The sequence below is a fragment of the Haliotis asinina genome, chromosome 11 (assembly GCF_037392515.1).
Source record: "Haliotis asinina isolate JCU_RB_2024 chromosome 11, JCU_Hal_asi_v2, whole genome shotgun sequence".
Taxonomy (NCBI): domain Eukaryota; kingdom Metazoa; phylum Mollusca; class Gastropoda; order Lepetellida; family Haliotidae; genus Haliotis; species Haliotis asinina.
Genome location: NC_090290.1, coordinates 14,381,361 through 14,401,050, shown reverse-complemented (window position 1 = coordinate 14,401,050; position 19,690 = coordinate 14,381,361). Strand labels below are relative to the sequence as shown.

Here is a 19,690-nt window from a genome sequence, read left to right as displayed (position 1 = left end):
CTGCTCATCTAGGTCGCTTCAAAAGAGAGTAATTATGAAAGGTATCTGTTGCCTCATTTCACCTCAAAACTTATTCCAAATGTCACCCGTGAATGCTAAGTTGGCAACTATGCATTTCATATCATGAAATTCAATACAATTCCACAGATAACTTTTCAAACGTATTGATTTGATATCTCTCGCTACTGAGTGATCTCAAGGTCAAACTGTCTCAGTGAGGTTGGATTGGACAAGATTTCATGTGAATACCAAATCAATAAACATCTAAACATAAACCACGAAAACGGTATTCATGTATGTATGCATCACACAATCGTTGCATATATACAGAGATTTATTTTGAAGGAAATAAAGATTACATTACACAAATAGTAATTCATAAAACGCTTCGCCAAAGAAGATCGTTCCGAGCTGTTTGTCCATGTGTTTGGACACTAATAGTGACAGTTTTCACAAATGTGTGTTGGGCAGTTTAGCTTCGGTAATGTCGAATGTGGATTCGGTTGCATTACAGCCAATGATTCATGGGTCCAGAGTTCGTAACGTTACGACAGGTCGTAACTCTATAGTTTATCATAGGCTTACGAATGTCGTAACTCTATAGTTTATCATAGGCTTACGAATGTCGTAACTCTATAGTTTATCAAAGGCTTACGAATGTCGTAACTCTATAGTTTATCATAGGCTTACGAATGTTGTAGCTCAATGAACGCTTTGTGGCTCCTTTCAGAAAGCAACCTTTACCAGTGATTGAGTTTTGTTTTACACCACTCTAAGCAATATTCCAGCTACATGGGGACGATCTGTAAATAATGGAGTCTGGACCAGCTAATCCAGTGATAAATAGCACGAGCATTGGGCTATTTGGATATGATGATGTGTGTCAACCAAGTCAGCGAAGTCTGACATAGTCATGCAACCTTTAAAAAGGTTAACCTTAACTATCGTTCTTTAACATTGCACTAACCTTTGTGACTTATGATAACCTCAGTGCTTTGTGAAAGGACTCTCCAAAACACAAGCACACTACACAAGACATCTGGGGTCCATGCAGGCAGCAAAACAAATGTTACTCCCAATAGCTACTAGTATGGTGATCTACGTTCAGTTTTTAAGTTCCATGCAAGTTTTAAATCTCTATCTGTGATAATCTACTTGTCTTTTGCAGAAAAATATATTTACTTCATTTATTATCCACGTATGACTTGCTTAAATAGCTGAAATATCGATCCCTGACGTGACTAGAAATCCCCACTCCCTCACCCACCCACTCACTCATTCAAACATGAAGCATTTATCAAATACTGCTTTGAAGCAGACTTGATTGTAGAAAGGCATCAGTGATATCAATGGATCATGAGATCGTGGTACTAGACTAATGCACCAAAAATTTGACTGAACAAATATTAACAAATGAATTTCCTGCTAACTTTGCTAAAGCAACATTTTGTTAAAACAACAGAATAGAACTCATTGTGGAAAACCCTACACTAAATAGCTCCTCAACACAACATACGTCCCGATGGGTTTGGATCGGCTGGACACAATGTCTGAGCCGATTGTTATTTTTACCACATTGATTGTTGTTCATGATATCAGTCATTGGTTTCTGATCTACAGTTACATGATGCCGTGACACTGCTGGTCATAGCATAGATGTCTGTGCCTACATTCACATCCTATCGTATGGTCTTAAGGTTGTCGGCTCCTGACTTCGAAAACATTTGCGTGGAGCATGATATCGATATCTGATGGTCATGTCAGAGAGGGAAGACATGACGTTGATATTTAATGTCATGTCAGAATTTGAAGACTTTAATCCAGTTTATTCCATAAGAAAAAAATCTTATATCTGGAAAAGCCATGGAATGGGCTCCCCGCTGGTAATATTTGCAGGAAGATCCCACACAGAAGATGCAAAACCTCTCCCGTGGTGGAGCGGTGACTATTTCCGTTTGTCGATAATCCATGGTATTGATTTTCCCGTTACGAGTTACGTCTTATATCCCCCATGATGTTTTAGAAAATGTGGTTACAGGAGCTGCTTTGTACGAGAATAAAGTTCGACATGCTAAGGGTGTTATGGTGCTTGAGGTTGTTGTTGTTGTGGTGGTGGTGGTTGCTATGGTGGTTGAGGTGGTTCTTGAGGTGGTGGAGATTGAGCAGATTGTGCTGATGGTGGGTGGTTATGGTGGTGGTTGTAGTGTTGGTTGTGGTGGTGAGGTGGTTGTGATTGTTGTTTCTGTGGTGCTGAGGTGGTTGTGATTGTTGTTTCTGTGGTGGTGAGGTGGTTGCGATTGTTGTTTCTGTGGTGGTGAGGTGGTTGTGATTGTTGTTTCTGTGGTGGTGAGACGCTTGTGGTGCTGGATGTGGTGGTGGTTGTGGCCGTGGCGGTTGTGATGGTGGTAGTGGCTATGGTTTTGGTTGTGGTGTGCTTATGGGGGTGGTCATTTTGGATGTGGTTGGGATGGCGGTGCAGTTGGTGGTGCAGTTGGTATACTGAATGTGACTTGTGCGCATATATTTTGGCACATGTTTGGGTGATGTTTTTCTTTGGCTAGGTTGAATATTGAGCTTGCGGGTGGAAGAGGGGGGTTGTATACTGAAAAAGTCGTTTGTCCAAACCACATCTTTCTGAAGTAGATTAACGTTCAGGGTGGTGGTTCAAGAGTATAGTTACAATGCAGAGGGTTGATGTTGTTGGCGCAGACGTTAGGTGTGTGCACTGTAAGAGATCATGTAAGATGCTTCTAGCTGAGGTTCGTGAGTGAAAAGAGGAGGTCTATACTTTGTTGCTAGTGGAATGGATGACGAGCAATGTGATACTCACGCAGAGTCTGAAAGAGTGTGTTAGAGACCCACAAAAAGGTATGAGAAAAGAGTTAAAAATTTACAAATTTTGTGGTCAGAGTGGGTGGGTGTCACATACGAAATATACAGCACTAGTGGCGGAGAAAGGAAAGAAGAGGAAAGTAAAGGAGAATTGAGGTTTAGTAAGTCATTCAAAGGACAACTGTAATGGCGAAAGCTTGAATTTACTGAGACAATCAAAACAATAGAGAAATGGGGAAAGTGGTGGTTAGTTAGTCATTTATAGAAGGGAAGAAATGCCAGCAGGAGGGGTATTGAGGCATACAAAGGAACAGAAAAATTAGAAGGTTAGTGGGTCATTCCAACCAAATACGAAATGGAGAGAGTAGGGATTACTGGGTCTTTCACAGGTAAAAAACAATTGACAATAGTATGGGTATTCGGTTATTCAAAAGGGAAAAAGAAAGTAGAACTTAGAGGTTAGTGGATCAATCAAAGGTAAAAAACAATTGACAATAGTATGGGTATTCGGTTATTCAAAAGGGAAAAAGAAAGTAGAACTTAGAGGTTAGTGGATCAATCAAAGGTAAAAAAGAATTGACAATAGTAGGGATATTCCATCATTCAAAAGGGAAGGTAGAAAGTAGGGGTTAGTGGGTCATTCAAGGGAAGAATGAAATGCTCAAAGTAGGGGTTTGTAAGAAATTCAAAGGAAGCAAGAAATGACGACCATAACGTTTAGTGGATCATTTAAAAGAAAAGTACGTTTATTCAAAAGTCTTTCCTCTGCTTCACAATTGCCGCTTCGAGCAGTAAATGATGACGACAGGAAAGACAAAAGATTCATTTTCCTGAGATGGAACAAAGCCAATGTAACACGATGCAATTATTGGCTTCAAATTAACTTTTTGCTTGCCTGCACAAAACATGTTCATCATGTCATAGCATGCCTGAAACACAGAAGCCTTTCATTTAATTACAGTAACTACTTCTAACCATCTAGTCGACGCTAGAAGTCCACTAGAGTCTGGTGGCTCTGTAAGTTACTATGCCCCGGCTTGATCACCACAAAAGCATTGCTAACATAGTGTTCAGCCCCTAAATAATGAGCAGCCAAAGTAATTGCGATCTTATCGTTAAACGGTAGGATTCAAGCTCAACAAGACTTCCTCCCAGCGTTAAAACAAAATTAATGTGAAATACATTCCAAGTGTACCACTATCCTTGAGACAAGGGTGAAGCATCAATAAGGGTTTCCATCTTTTTTTCTCAGGTGAATCACATAAAGGGCCAAAAGGATTCGCTATCACAATATTAGTGATAGTGGCACATTACAGACTGGTCGACTGATACTAGTGATAGTAGTACATTACAGACTGGTCGACTGATACTAGTGATGGTGGTACATTGCTAACTGGTCGACTGATACTAGTGATAGTGGTACATTACTACCTGGTCGACTGATACTAGTGATGGTGGTACATTACTATCTGGTCGACTGATACTAGTGACAGTGGCACATTACAAACTGGTCGACTGATACTAGTGATGGTGGTACATTATTAACTGGTCGACTGATACTAGTGATGGTGGTACATTACTAACTGGTCGACTGATACTAGTGATGGTGGTACATTACTAACTGGTCGACTGATACTAGTGATGGTGGTACATTACTTTACGGGCAACGGACAATGGTGCGGTGTATGCAGGCCATTTATAACAGTACAATATAGTCAGTGTTTTAGTTGTGACAGTAATATTACGGAACAATACCGATGTTACCATCCCTTGTGTATAAATGTCACCCCTAAAGCCAGTTTAGTCAATTCATTGTCTATCCATTGGGGTGTCATCACACCCAGTAAAATGTTTAACTTTACTGCTACCGGTCAGTATCAGGTGATATGTCGCTATATTGTTTAGGGAATACACACTCACTTCCCACGGGGTTATTTGTCGTATCTTTCGTAGGAACATGAAATTCGGCACTCCGCTGCGTCTGCACCGACTGGTACATGCGAGTGAGTGACGTTAGTTGTATGCCGCACTCAGTAATATACCAGATATATGGCGGAGATCTGTAAATAATCGAATCTGGACCAGACAATCCAGTGATCAACAGCATGAACATCGAGCTGCACATTTGGGAACCGATCACATGTGTCAACCAAGTCAGCGAACCTGACCACCCGATCCCGTTAGTCACCTCTTACGACAAGCATAGTCGCCTTTTATGGCAAGAGTAGGTTGCTGAAGCCCTATTCTACCCCGGGCCTCCACGGGTCTATTAGTACATGCGATGTGAGGGTAAAGGTTTTATAGTATGAGCAAGTGGATTTTCGTTTTACGGCGGCTTTTAGCAATATTCCAGCGATATAATGGCGGGGGATATCAGAAATGGTCTCCACATATTGTACCCATTTTGCAAATCGAACCCGGGTCTTTGCCTTGACGAGCGAACGTGTTAACCACTGTGCTACCCCACCGACACAGAACGGTTTGATAACAACTGTCCAATAATCAGGATGCGTATCTAATTCCCATGTTCTACCCGACGTTGTAAAGAATTACTTCCTTGGTGAGCGTTGTGTTGAACGTTTGGGAGTAAGGGACGCATTTCATGCTTTGTCGTATTTTGGGCTTTGTCTGCGTTGTAGACACACACTGTTATCGCATGTCAAGGCCCACTTTGTTTAGGTATTTTAGTACTGAGTTGCGTGACAACAAGGAATCGCTGAAAAGACCAACTGGTACCATGTGATGGTAATGCCCCAAATATCCAGTTGCAGTCTGCTCATCATTGTCGTTCTTCTCTCAAGATGACGCAATTCTGCATTTTCCTGACGTCTCCTTTGGTGATTCGAAAACCTGCGTGGCATTTGCAACAACCTCTCTGAATTTCGAGCACACATATTGATGTGCTTATGTATTGATAACTGTACTTGTTTATTGTTCCGCCGGAGTTCGCTTGAACGTTCTCAGCACCAAATGAACCATCTTTGATCTACGTGCATGACTACAAGACTCATTTCGTACAAGGTCGTATTGTAGATGCAACCTCCATTGTCATGGATTAATGATTGGTTCAATTCCTATTACCTTGATGGAAACAGGGTTTTATTGGCACTAAGTGAACTTATAAGGTATTCTTATGTCCAAATTAATCTCAGGTCTACGTTTTATGCCACAACATGTGAGGGTCTGTCTTCATTTCCCATTCGTTTCACATGACGCTGATCCAAAGATAGCTCTTCAAAGACCTCTACAAAGGGCCAGTACGGCGAATCTGGTATGACTGCAGTTGTTGGAGCAGGGTATAGAGATGTTGTTCCGCGTGTACGGAGCTTTGCCGAGTTTAAACGTCCACGGTTTTAGGGAAAGACGTGCAATACATTAGCAACCTTGGAGATTACGTACTCCCATTTCTGTCAGCGTCCCCACATATTCCATCCTCACTACCCCTTCTAAGGTAAACCGTAACACGAACCACAGGCTAACTGTAGCGCAAATGGGTCGCGCAGCATAGAGAAAATGACAAGTCTACTTACATGCGAGCAAAGCGAGCAAAGGTTGGCAACGTACTTTCCTCGCTTCATATCGAAAAATATTTTTCATGTCAAAATAGCACATTGCCACCATGAAAAGTATACACCCATTTCTTCACTGGGTTGTGCTCTCACATTTACAACCCCGTGTAGAACAATTACTAACGTGAAATATTTTATTCAACATTTCAAGCGCAACTCGTTGTGTACCAGACCGTTCTTCGCCTCCATTCCCCCTTCCAGCTTCCGGATCAACGGAGTGAAGGAACAGGAGGGTATTATTCTATATGGAATACTTACAGTTACCTCCCCTGCTTCATTTACCCATTACGCCAGAAGTGTTTTATGTAGAAAAAAATGTTATGACAGATCAGACAAATAAACTCCAACAGGTTCATGATAATATTAGGCGATGTGGTATTTCCTTTTAATTTCTGCTTATTTCTTGTTCCATCACTCCGTTCAACCGGAAGCTGGCAGGGGTAATGGAGGCGAGAACGATCTGAATGACCACGAGTGGCGCTTAAAATGTTGAATAAAACATATTATGAGTAATTAAATTAAACATGGGGTACGAAATGCGACAGCGTAGCCAAGTGAGCAAATGGAAGTGTACTTTTGATGGTGGCGATATTTCATTTCGACATGAAAAATATTTTTCGATCCGAAGCGAGGAAAGTAGGTTGCCAACCTTTGCTCGCTTCGCTCTCATATAAGAAAACCTGTCATATTCTCTATGCTGCGCAACCCCATTTGCGCTACAGTTTGCTTGTGCACGAACCCTGGGTTTTAAGTATGCGGGTTCACCAAACTAGTAAATGCAGTAGGACATCATTTACATCATTGAATGTCTGTCCCCTTTGACAGCAATGTGATTGGAAAGATTCAGGAAAAGCATGATAAATATGAGGACCTCGCCTTTGAAATGTCTAAGGGAACTGTGCAAATGTGCCCACCTCGGGATCCTACATGCCTCCACCGGGAATCGAACACGGGCTTTCATCGTGATAGGCAGACGCCTTGCCACTGCAATAATGCGCTCCGCAAACGCACAAACATAGACACGACCCACAGATGTGCACACATAGACGGAGTATGACTGAGGAATTATATTCATATATACATATTATGTATAAAATCATCTTGGTCTCAATATAAATTCCATGAATCGCACATTGCTTTTATACCTGTAGAACGACATGAATGGGTTTCCGTTTTGCTGTCCATACATTTTTTCTCGATTATATTTTTATAAATATGGTTTTGTCATATACCAAAGAAAATGACCCAGAACGCGATGACGTCCCACCAAATGACCCCACCGACCTTTCTCATATAGCATTACAGAACTACATTTTTAAGGCGCCGGCACAACACGATTCCAAGCGCGCAAACAACCATTTAAAAAGCTTATCAATGCCCAGAGAATTTGTATCAAGATGAATCCATCTAACACGCGAACGTCATCTCGGCAAGTGTGATGAAAATCACCCCCAACCTCATACAACCATTCATTTAAGTCTCATGAACGAACCGACTTCTTACGCCCCTGTTCAATTTTGATATCTAATTAATCTTAGGAGGCTTCCATCGCCTCAAAACTATAAAATATGAGGAATACCACGAAAGCCTTTTGAAGCAAATTTCCTTCCATCTATGCACTGGAGCTCACTTTCACATTTCACGACTGAAATATGAACGATCTTTTCAAAGACAGACTTCTTTAGAAATTAACATAAGTCAACGTTCCACCGTCTCCCGACACCAATTAGAGATTTTTAATAGCCCATCTTCCATCGTATCACCGGTGGGTTAATGCTACTGGCACAGTATTGCTGCTTTGTGTTTTACGCAATGTCTAATACATTAGAATTAACCAGCTTTCGTCCTCTAATACACAAATGCAGTGGCAAAACACTGTGTGTTAATAATTGATGACAATGTTCGAAGGTTACAGTGCCCTAAAACTAATATTTGTTGCTAAACTGACAGCATCGTAGGACGCTTTCTGATAAAAGTGTAGCATCGCACCGACTTATATGGCTGTTTATAATGACACATCTTCACGTGTGTCCCATGTCAACATGCCCGTCAGGATGAAGAGTCGGATATGAGGTCGTTGTCAACCCTATTTTCCAGCTTTTATTAATACAGGGGCCATTTGCACAAAACGATCTTAGAGCTACAATTATTGTAAATTCTTATGATTGCGATCTTAGGCTTCGGCTACAATCGCCATCCACTTGCACAAAGCGATTGTAGGCTAAGATCATTGTAAGTTACAATCAAAACTTACAATTGGTCGGAACCAATTGTAAGGAGCTAAGATCATTGTAGTCAGTAGCAAAATAGCGTTCACGTTGGTGTCAGTTTCACGCAAATAATTAGCTGTACGTTTTGGGATTGCTTTTATATTGCATAAAACTGTATGATTCGCCTCGACACTTCAACAACACGGAGAATGCAACATCGACGTCAGAAATATCGTTATTTGCGGTAGTGAACAAACTCATTATCGAGTCGATATCATAAAGTACAATTCTCACCCGATTCAGTGTTGGAAAAAGTATGAACACCATACCTTTTTGATAAACAAGGAAAGGATAGTAACGAAAGGTGTCTGTAAGCGATTAGCAGTGGCCATGACCTTTTCAATAACTCAAGGGCAGCTAATCATAGTTTTTTTATGCAAGATGGGAGTGCTTTCCCATTGCTTTTTATGTCGTTGCCGTAAAATCTGCCATGCCCAAATGCAATGTATGCCATGTTGTGACATCGCAGATCTCCACATATACTAGTATTTCTTTTCGGTCATTGATTTTGTCTTAGTTTATCATTAAAATAATCTACAGATGAATTAAGTACATAATTATGGCTTTTTTCTAGTTCTAAAATCAAAAATTAAATCTGACGAGAGACAACAGTTTTAATATATGCATTTTATATATAATACAAGTATTCTTCGAACAGGAAAAATACATTTGCAGAGGTATGTGAAACTTGCGTAAAAACTTTTTTTACAGAAAGAAGAAATAATTATCAACAAACTAGAGTAAAGTAATTAATATACTGTGGATAAGTATTTAACAACACTTACAACACACACGGAATAATATCGTTTTCATGTTTCCCTGTCGTGCATTTTCCAGAACACTCCCACAGTCATGTCACCCTTTCATATCTTTACAAATCTAATGCTTGTGGGATATGTTTGGGATTTTACTTCAAATAACACCGACCAGATGCCAAACTATGTTTCACTGACAGCCATTGACAAATCATGGTACATTTAGGTGTTATATCATGAGGAATTTATGTTAATATATATTCTTTTAATTTTCATGATTATTAGGCCAATAACCCAAACCGAAATGTATTTGTTTGTATTTCAATATTTTCATAAAACATGATGTTTCTGTGGTTGCAGTATCACATTCTTAGTTCATAAATCATATTAGAATATTAAAAATTAGATAATAACCCACGAGATACGAGTTAATATGTATGTTATCTTCCACGTTATCATTACAAAGATGTGTGGGGTTTTTGTTTGTTTGTTTGTTTTGTTTCCATGAAAATTCTGCAAAGTGCGATTAAGGAAGGTATGTCCGTTGTGTGCAGTAACCAGGTCCACGTTTTATTTGAAGACAACTGTAGACAGGAGTCGAGATAAAGAAATGTCTGCCTCCAACGTTGAAGAGTTCGATCTTAGTTAAGATTGCGATCTTAAATCCACGCTGTCTTAAGATTGTCTTTGTGCAAGTAGAATAGGGCAATTGTACGGTGATTGTAAAGTTGATTGTAGGGGCCTAAGTTTGATGGTAACTAAGATTGCTCTGTGCAAGCGGGTCCAGGAGGGGAGTAAGGATGTAAGGATGCCAACATGATGTTGTCTTCGCACTGATTACGTGTTTGTTTACTTGAGCTTACCCACGATGTAAATGTCCTGAACGTGTATCACGTCTGGCTTTGCTACCATACCAAGCTGGCATTTTACAACTGAGATCCCCTACTAACAGACCCTTGAAGATCCCATATTTGTCTCTCCGTGAAGATCCGGGTTACAATTGGTCTTCAGCAACCTTAGTTTGCCATAAGAGGCGTCTAACGGGATCGAGTGGTCAATTATAAGTTTTGATTGTAACTTACAATGATCTTAGCCTACTTAACTTTGTGCAAGTGGATAGCGATTGTAGCCGGTGCCTAAGATCGCAGTCATAAGAATTTACAATAATTGTAGCTCTAAGATCGTTTTGTGCAAGTGGCCCCAGGGTTGCTGATTTGGTTGACACATGTCATTGTATTCCAGTTTCGTAGATCGATACTCATGATCTTGATAACTGGATTGTCTGGTCCAGACTGGATTATTTAAAGATCATTGCCATGTAGCTGGAATATTGCTGAAGACGTTACTGACACACTCATCCCTTTCCTAATCATCATGATCATGCGCCTGGCGGTATTTACAGGGGAATTACGTGTCTATTTGTATGGGTAAAACGTGACATCTCTACGGACTCCTTACAGCGATATGACATGTTCCGATTGCAAGAATTAAACTTGCCTCTTTTAGGGTCTCTTTACTGGGGAAGACACGTACATTTTGTATGCTTAAAAATGCTTGCTGGATGGGTATAGTCCATTTGCAAAGGTAAATGTTGATTGTCGGGCCAGGACTCGAGTATTGAAAGACCGACCCTATAAGCTGAGTTTATACAAACAAAAAAATATCGTAGTGAGTGAATGACTTTAGTTTTACGCCGCACTCAGCAATATTCCAGGTATGGCGGCGGTCTGTACATAATCATGTCTGGACCAGACAACCCAGTGATCAACAACATGAACATCGATCTGCGCAACTGGGAACCGATGACATGTGTCAACCAAGTCAGCGAGTCTGACTACCGATCCCGTTAGTCGTCTCTAAAAACAAGCATAGTCGCCTTTTATGTCAAGCATAGGTTACTGAAGGCCTATTCTACCCCGTGGCCTCCACGGGTTACAAATATCATAGGTGTAACGCACTCAGTTCACGGATATAACATGTCAGTTTGCATTTGATCAACATGTTCGTTGCATTGGCAAAACATTAGTGAAACATGACTGTTTCTAGTGTATAACGCATCAGTTTGCATGAGTATAAACTGTCATTTTTTACAAATCGACAGCATACTTTCTTCCAAAAGCGTGATAAACCATGCATTATGGAAATGTAACAGGGCGATCGTCAAAGGTGAAGAGATTTAAAAGACAGGTCTGATGAGGAAGACATGTGAAGTTTGTAGCCTAAACCAGTTGTGGCATTAGCATCAATAACACGATTGAGGAAGAGAGGAAGGGAGTTAGGGAGCCAGCATGGTTTTAAGCCACTTTTAGAAATTATCCAGCAATATTAACGTAGGAGACATCAGAAATGGGTTTCTCACATTGTGTTGTGGCTAATCAAATCCGGGCCTTTGGCGTGACGAACGAACGCTTTAATCACTGATCTACCTCACGAGTTGCGAGTTGATGTATGTGTTTAAAAACGCTGAATGAACTGCGAGGTCAAATATCTGACAACATGAGCAAAAGATTTCTTGAAGTCAGAATTTTGACTAACATGTGAAGGATTAAGAAAATTCCAAACAATCATATTTCCAGAGATATTTCTTCAACAGACAAAGCTAAATATTCTCTTAGTTTGGTATTTTACAAAAGCATGAAATTCATTTGAAACCAGAATAATTTCCACCGTGTCAATTACGACATGCACCAGCATCAGCACCAGAGACGTCACTTCTCTCATTGAAGATGGTTTTCAATATTGATTGAAAGACTGAAAGCTATAATGAACTAGAACGAGCGTTTCTGAAAGAAATAGTTCTAAATAACTGATTATTTATGAGGTTGTGTTGACCGTTGTATTGATTAAACAAAATGAAACCAGAAGACAGTGCTCGGTAATATAATTATTTCAGAAACAGTATGTAAGGAATCTCGTTGTCTACGTAACATATATCAGGATAATCAAAACACGAACGTTAAATCTGTGTGAATAGAACCTGCTTCATACCCATCTTAACATATGACTGCGGAAGGCGATATTTGATGCCCAGACTCATCTTTCATGCCACATAAATCTACAATCAACAGTGAGCGATCAAACAAGCGGAAATTCTATCCAGGCCATAGGATGCCTCTATGCATGAACATAAAATCGTCAATAGTGAACGTAATTGTGTAGCCATCAATCATCGAACAGGTTGCAACTCGACATCAATCAATTCCAGAAAGATTTCTCTTACTGAAAGTTGCCCTGCCAATCCTCTTCTCCATTAGGCCACGTAAGAAATTTCACTACTTCTCTCCGCAACGAAATCTGTAACTTAGCGGCTTAACAGGTTTATTTAGCTTCTTCCCAAAATAGCCAAGCTTGTTGTTAACGTACATTCGTGTTCCATGGCTACCCTGTACTCAAGGGGTGGTACGTTTGGTTTGGTTGGATAGTTCAATCAGCAATCAGCAATATTCCAGCAATATGGCTGGGGCCTGTACATAATCCCGTGATTAACAGCATGAACATCGATATACACAAATGGAATATGATGACATGTGTCAACCAAGTCGGCGAGCTTCTTTCTAGGGTTGCTAGGGTTGTTGAAGATCAATTCTAACCCGGATCTTCACAGATACAAGGGACGGTACAATTGTGTGCACGTGAGGCTTAAGGTCGTGGTAGTTTCCCTATATGGGTTCTATTACTGCTGGAATCTTGCCAAAAGCTGTGTACCAATATTACTTCATCACTGGTAAACAATATCAAAATGCACCTCCAGTTTCACAAACTCACTGTCCCATTACTGATTCCGAACTCAAGATCGATAGTTTTTTTGGTTCACAGGACAACTGCATAAAAGAGTTAGGCCTCTATTTTTTACAATAATTGAACGCTATTAAACAGAAAAAAATGTTTCGTGTTGGTCGCTTGTAGGCTGGTGATGTGAAGCAACACTTGTTTATACGGCCTTACAGATAACATATCTACATTGGTTTCCGTTTGTTCCAGTTTGTTCGTATTCAGATTTATGTTATTGATTGATTGTATTGGGTTCCTCTATGGTCTGTGATTAGCTCAAGTAGCAGTAATAACTCTCACTGTGTCAGGGGGGTTAGCCTACTTAACGCCAAACCTGTCCTCTGCTGTCTCCGTGTCTTGATGTTTAATGGTCAGGTTTATTCATTGACCGTGGTCAATCGAACTGAAATGCCGAAAGACAAGGCCAATTAACTCTAGTCAAGAGTGAGTGAGTGAGTGAGTGAGTTCAGTTTTACGCCGCACTCAGCAATATTCCAGCTATATGGCGGCGGTCTGTAAATAATCGAGTCTGGACCAGACAATCCAGTGATCAACAACATGAGCATCAATCTGCGCAATTGGGAACCGATGACATGTGTCAACCAAGTCAGCAAGCCTGACCACCCAATCCCGTTAGTCGCCTCTTACGACAAGCTGAGTCGCCTTTTATGGCAAGCATGGGTTAACTCTAGTCAAGAAGTGCTGTTACTGTTGGTCTCTCCTCAGTTAGAACAACCCCCAATTAGATCCTGGTTAGAACTGGTCTTCGTGTCCCAGCTGCGTAGTTCGATACTCATGTTGTTGATCACTTGATCTTCCCACTATACTGATGCTAAGATTATTAACTATTGAATTGTCATCCTTTCAAAATGCTTCGTCAGGTGAACTAAGAATAACTCATTATATTGATTAAACACTAAACCACGCGCTGTACCTTCTCAAGATTACTCCAAGTAATAAAGCTAATGGATTAACTGTTGAAGGTACCACCTAAAGCTTTGGGCGCTCCGGATGTACGGCTTTATGGCTGTGGTGCTGTTGTTTATTAATAGCTGAAAAACATTTCATTATCGGAATGTGTAATAACTGACATTTAAAACAGTCGTGTTTACGTGTCCTTACTCATATACCATGTCATACTGATGCGTAAATACAAGTATGCATAACAGCTACAACCGTTTGCATGAAATCGTTATAGCAATTACATTTGATGCAAGTATAAGTACCGAGTTCCATCAGTTAACATTACTTGTAGCGACAACATCAGAGCAGAAGAAGCTTAGGCTTTGTGTTGACACAGATTCTGTTGGTCATCATTAGCAAACTAGCGGTAGAATGGACGATATGTTGGCAGCATGGGTAAGCATGTTCCTATATACCCGTTCATGGATATGTGTTTAAAGCAATATATACATTTATAGATTCTTAGAATGCTCATGATATGATCGAAATAGAACAATGAACATTCTTTATAATGAATATAGAAACTATTTAGATGCATTTATTTAAAACAAACTGGAATACGTAGTGTTGTTATAATCAAATTAATGATCTTTAAAACATCCAAAACGGTCATGTTGTCCTTCTTCGAGTTGGTTCATAGATATGCAAGCTTGTCATAACGGGGATCGACTCCGCCACGTCTTTTAACTGAATCTGTTATCAGTAAAATATCGTATACATCAGTTTTTTCTGTACAGATGATATGATTTCATTGCGTCTTTCGCGTTTGTATGAAGTTCAAAGAAATCTTCACAAGGTCCAGGAAATTATAAATTTTCGTTTTTGAATTAAACTCACACACAGAAACCCTGATAATGTCCTAACGCTCAGCTTATGGTATGTTCAAACTCAATGATTCCCACATGTCTATCAAATATTATGTGTGTTTAACGACACTTCCTACTTTATGAGAATAACAAATAGGGGTGTCAATATTACCTTGGCTTGAAAACCACTTACGATAATGCATAAATCATCACGTCAATATAAGGTTGTGCCTTTTTAAGAGGAAGCAATATATTTTTGTTATAATTTGTTGAGCGAGTTTTATTCGCTTCGATAGTAATTAGCGAGCTAGATGTTGAGGACCGGTGCAGAGTGTTGATTACTTTAAGAACGATATCGACTTTCGTTGTTGCTCTTTTGTCTGAAGAAGGTTAATGATGTGGGTCTACGATTTGGAATAAAGACGAATAGTAGGATTGGATGGTTGACACTGTCTTCAGCAGGTATATCATCTTACGACATGCTCTGTATGGAATACACACTGCCGATCATATGCAAACTGTATCGATATGTGGAGGAGATATAGAACAAGAGCAAAACATAGAACTTCATCGATCCGAGATCAATAGAATAGTCACACCATTGAAATATCAGTGATTTACCAGAAATGTTCTTTCTGACAGTAGTTTCGCTGACTAGTTTTTGATATGGTCGGCGATGTAACAGACTAGTGCTAGCATTCCCACAGACCAGGGCGGTGCATTGTGTGAATACCATTTCTGATGTCCCCCACCGTGATATTGCTGGAATATTACTAAAAACAATGTCACTCACTAGTGAGTGTTAATGTCACGAACCTCACAAATTTGTAGCCTTAACTCTCATGATGTTAGTGTGAAATGTATAAGATGTTAGATAATAATAATGCAATGTGATTGGCAAGATTCAGGAAAAGCATGATAAATATGCGGACCTCGCCTTTGAAATGTCTCGCTTGCATCCCAAGTACACTGTCGTCAGGCTCCCCATTGTTCTCGGTGCCCTTGGTTTGGTACCTCCTGATCTCTTGGCGCAGATGAGGAGAGTGCCCGGGTTCTCCACCGGGAGCACAGCCCTTCTGACACTCTGGGTAATGCAGAGGGCTGCAGTGTTGGGGAGCCTTCATATTCTCCGAAATGTTCTTGGTGGGTTCGACTAGGCAGTGTTTCCTGGGAGAAGTCCCATTCGCTGTCTGGGCTGCGTGTAGAGGGGGCGAGGGCCCTGAGCTGATGATGAGCTTGACCAGCCTGACTGTGCCAGGATCACCCGAACCCTCTCTGCTGCATTTCAATTTTTAATCTGTAAAACATAATAATAATAATGCCCTTCCTTGGCACAAACAGCATATCTTAAAAGACATGATTGCATGGCTCGCTGCTTTTATTATCGTCTCCGCCATGCCTGTGGCTTTGACTCCGAGGTCCATCCATGGTATGACCCTGAACATGTCCAGGGCGTCTTGGAAAATGACAGCTACAAACTTCTCTGGAATAGGCCAATATACAGCCTGAGACGAATTCCAGCCAACAAACCTGATCTTGTCCTTTTTGATAAAGCCAATGAAATTATTTATATCATAGAATTTTCTGTCCCTTTTGACAGCAATGTGATTGGCAAGATTCAGGAAAAGCATGATAAATATGCGGACCTCGCCTTTGAAATGTCTCGCTTACATCCCAAGTACACTGTCGTCAGGCTCCCCATTGTTCTCGGTGCCCTTGGTTTGGTACCTCCTGATCTCTTGGCGCAGATGAGGAGAGTGCCCGGGTTCTCCACCGGGAGCACAGCCCTTCTGACAACCTGGGTAATGCAGAAGGCTGCAGTGTTGGGAAGCCTTCATATTCTCCGAAAAGTTCTTGGTGGGTTCGACTAGGCAGTGTTTCCTGGGAGAAGTCCCATTCGCTGTCTGGGCTGCGTGTAGAGGGGGCGAGGGCCCTGAGCTGATGATGAGCTTGACCAGCCTGACTGTGCCAGGATCACCCGAACCCTCTCTGCTGCATTTCAATTTTTTAATCTGTAAAACAATAATAATAATAATAATAATAAGAGGGGGTGAGGGTCCTGAGCTGATGATGAGCTTTACCAGCCTGACTGTGCCAGGATCACCCAAACCCTCTCTGCTGCATTTCATTTCTAATCTGTAAAACATAATAATAATAAGCCCTGAGCTGAAGATGAGGCGTACCGGCCTGATTGTGCCAGGACCACCCAAACCCTCTCTGCTGCATAACTATCTTAACCTGTAAATCATAATAATAAAAATGTAGTTTTGTATAGCACTAGATTCCATAAGAACATATGGTCAAAGGGTAACATGAAATAAACTAGAACACATTATAAAAGACCGGATTTTTTAGTAAAGTGTGAACACTAGTGAGTCTGTATGAAGATTAGGATTCAAGCATAGTAGATGGTGAATAGATGAATTTTCAACTGCGATTTAAAATTGTCAAATGATTTCATTGCTCTCAGTTCTAAGGGAAAGTCATTCCAAAGCAGTGTTCCAGCAGTTCTGAAAGCCCTCAGACCATATCCTTTCAGTCTGTAAGGTGGGACGCTCAGACGATGTTGGCTCCCAAAGCGCAGATTTCTTGCTGGCGGGTGGTTGATATTGTCGATGATGTTACAGACAATGGGTTTATGATGACAGCATGGTTACATACCAAAAGTTGATAAAAGGAAGCATGATACAGCGTAGTGCTTTTGAAACATCAGAAAGGAGACGTGTTAGTGCTTGGCATTGTCTATACGGTTACAGACAAATGGTTTCATCTCGGTGCTGTTACTGTTGGTCTCTCCTCAGTTAGAATAACCCCCAATTAGATCCTGGTTAGAACTGGTCTTCGTGTCCCAGCTGCGTAGTTCGATACCGATGTTGCTGATCACTTGATCTTCCCACTTTATTGATGCTAAGATTATTAACTATGGAACTTTCATCCTTTCAAAATGCTTCGTCAGGTGAACTACGAATAACTCAATATAGTGATTAAACACTAAACCACGCGCTGTGTTAGTGGTTATACGGTTATAGACAAATGGTTTCACCATGGTAACACATCACGGGATGATAAAGTCATCTATGTTGACTAACGGTTGTTAGCATATCCATGGTCACATTCATTGTGTTAGTATTTGATATTGTCTACAAAGTAGCAGAAGCTATAAGATGATGATGTCACTACAGTTGGAGATTCGTTGACAGCGTCAGCACAGTTGCTTGTCCAGCAGATTAGTTTTGTAAATTTATGTTACGCGCATGTTGACAAACGCATGATATACATTTCAGGAGTCGACCAGCAATTCTCTCGAGGACAGTCTGATGTGTCGTTCATGTTGCACACGTATTCTGATAGATACGTGTATATTTCAGGAGTCGACTAACAGTTCTCTGGAGGACAGTCTGATGTGTCCGTTCATGTTGCACACATATTATGATAGATACGTGTATATTTCAGGAGTCGACTAACAGTTCTCAGGAGGACAGTCTGATGTGTCCGTTCATGTTGCGCACATATTATGATAGACACGTGTATATTTCAGGAGTCGACCAACAGTTCTCTGGAGGACAGTCTGATGTGTCGTTCATGTTGCACACATATTATGACAGACACGTGTATATTTCAGGAGTCGACTAACAGTTCTCTGGAGGACAGTCTGATGTGGCCTCAACGAGGCATTAAGACTCGGGAGGAATGTCTGGCCAAGCTAGGGGATGCCGCGTTTCCGAAGGACGGAGGTAGGTCTAGTTTGATTCAATAACTGTACTGTCAGCATGATTCAGTTTCCCCTGTGAGGTTTAGCATGTGAACATGTGTCGCAACAGGCTCGTTCTTGACCTACGTACGCGGTATACGGAGGAACATGCGTACGGTTCTTTTAATTGTTCAGGCTAGCTATTCTCGTAACGTTCGTAGTCCTACGAACTTCTTAAGCCCATTCTTAACACATTGGCTGCGATCAAAGTTAGGAATTGTTAGGGCTACGAACGTTTGGAGAATAAGGGCCCAGGTCTTTGGAGTGCCTGCGTAATTTGATACCGCATACTGCTTATCTGTATTGACTGCGTATTGCACATGGAACATTAAATTGTATGAGCTGCGTATTGTTTGGAGGGGATGTATTATAATGTTTATTGGACATGGATGTGATTGTATCGATAGCGTATTAAAGGGGGCATGTTCGTAATTGTATGGACAAGGTAATGTTTGTGGGCATGTACGTAATTATATCGATTGCGTATTGTTTCGAGGACCTGGGCGTAATTGTATTGACAATGTAATATTTATAGTAATGTATTGATTGATGATGTTGGAGCATGTACGTCAGGACTACGTAATGCATATGGACAGGTCTATACTTGTATTGAATGAGTATTGTTCATGGGACATGTATGTAGTTGTATTGATTGCGACATGTTTATCAGATTTCGTAACTCGACTCTTCAGTATGATTGTATGATTACACACATGCAAGAAATGACGATGTCGACTCTGCTCACGTCAGCACTACATCTGAATAATTGCACACGCCACGGCGTATTTCCACCCTTCGTTTCAGAAGAGTTGATTTGGAAGACCACGTAGATAACGCAGACACTTCGTGACTGCACAGTGTCATACAGAGAGGAACACTGCTCTTCTATATTGTTTAATCCTCTTCCTGACATTCCTGGCGTCTCTACGCCCTCCCTCTCAGTCCGCAATTGACAAAAAGTAGTGAGAAAGAA

At 40.8% G+C, this 19,690-nt stretch overlaps 1 protein-coding gene across 5 annotated transcripts in view; it reads left to right on the top strand.

Annotated features, from left to right (window-relative positions):
• LOC137256326 (PDF receptor-like) overlaps window positions 1-19,690 on the top strand; it is a 114,593-nt gene that overhangs the window by 33,428 nt on the left and 61,475 nt on the right. For 3 of the 5 annotated variants that reach the window (XM_067794087.1, XM_067794088.1, XM_067794091.1), the window contains exons 1-2: window positions 14,445-14,556; window positions 18,589-18,700. In XM_067794087.1, coding sequence (XP_067650188.1) covers window positions 14,533-14,556; window positions 18,589-18,700 — 136 coding nt within the window. In that variant the 5' untranslated portion in view covers window positions 14,445-14,532. Of the gene's footprint in view, window positions 1-14,444; window positions 14,557-18,588; window positions 18,701-19,690 lie in introns of those variants that run through there. The other 2 variants (XM_067794089.1, XM_067794090.1) reach the window with 1 other exon arrangement.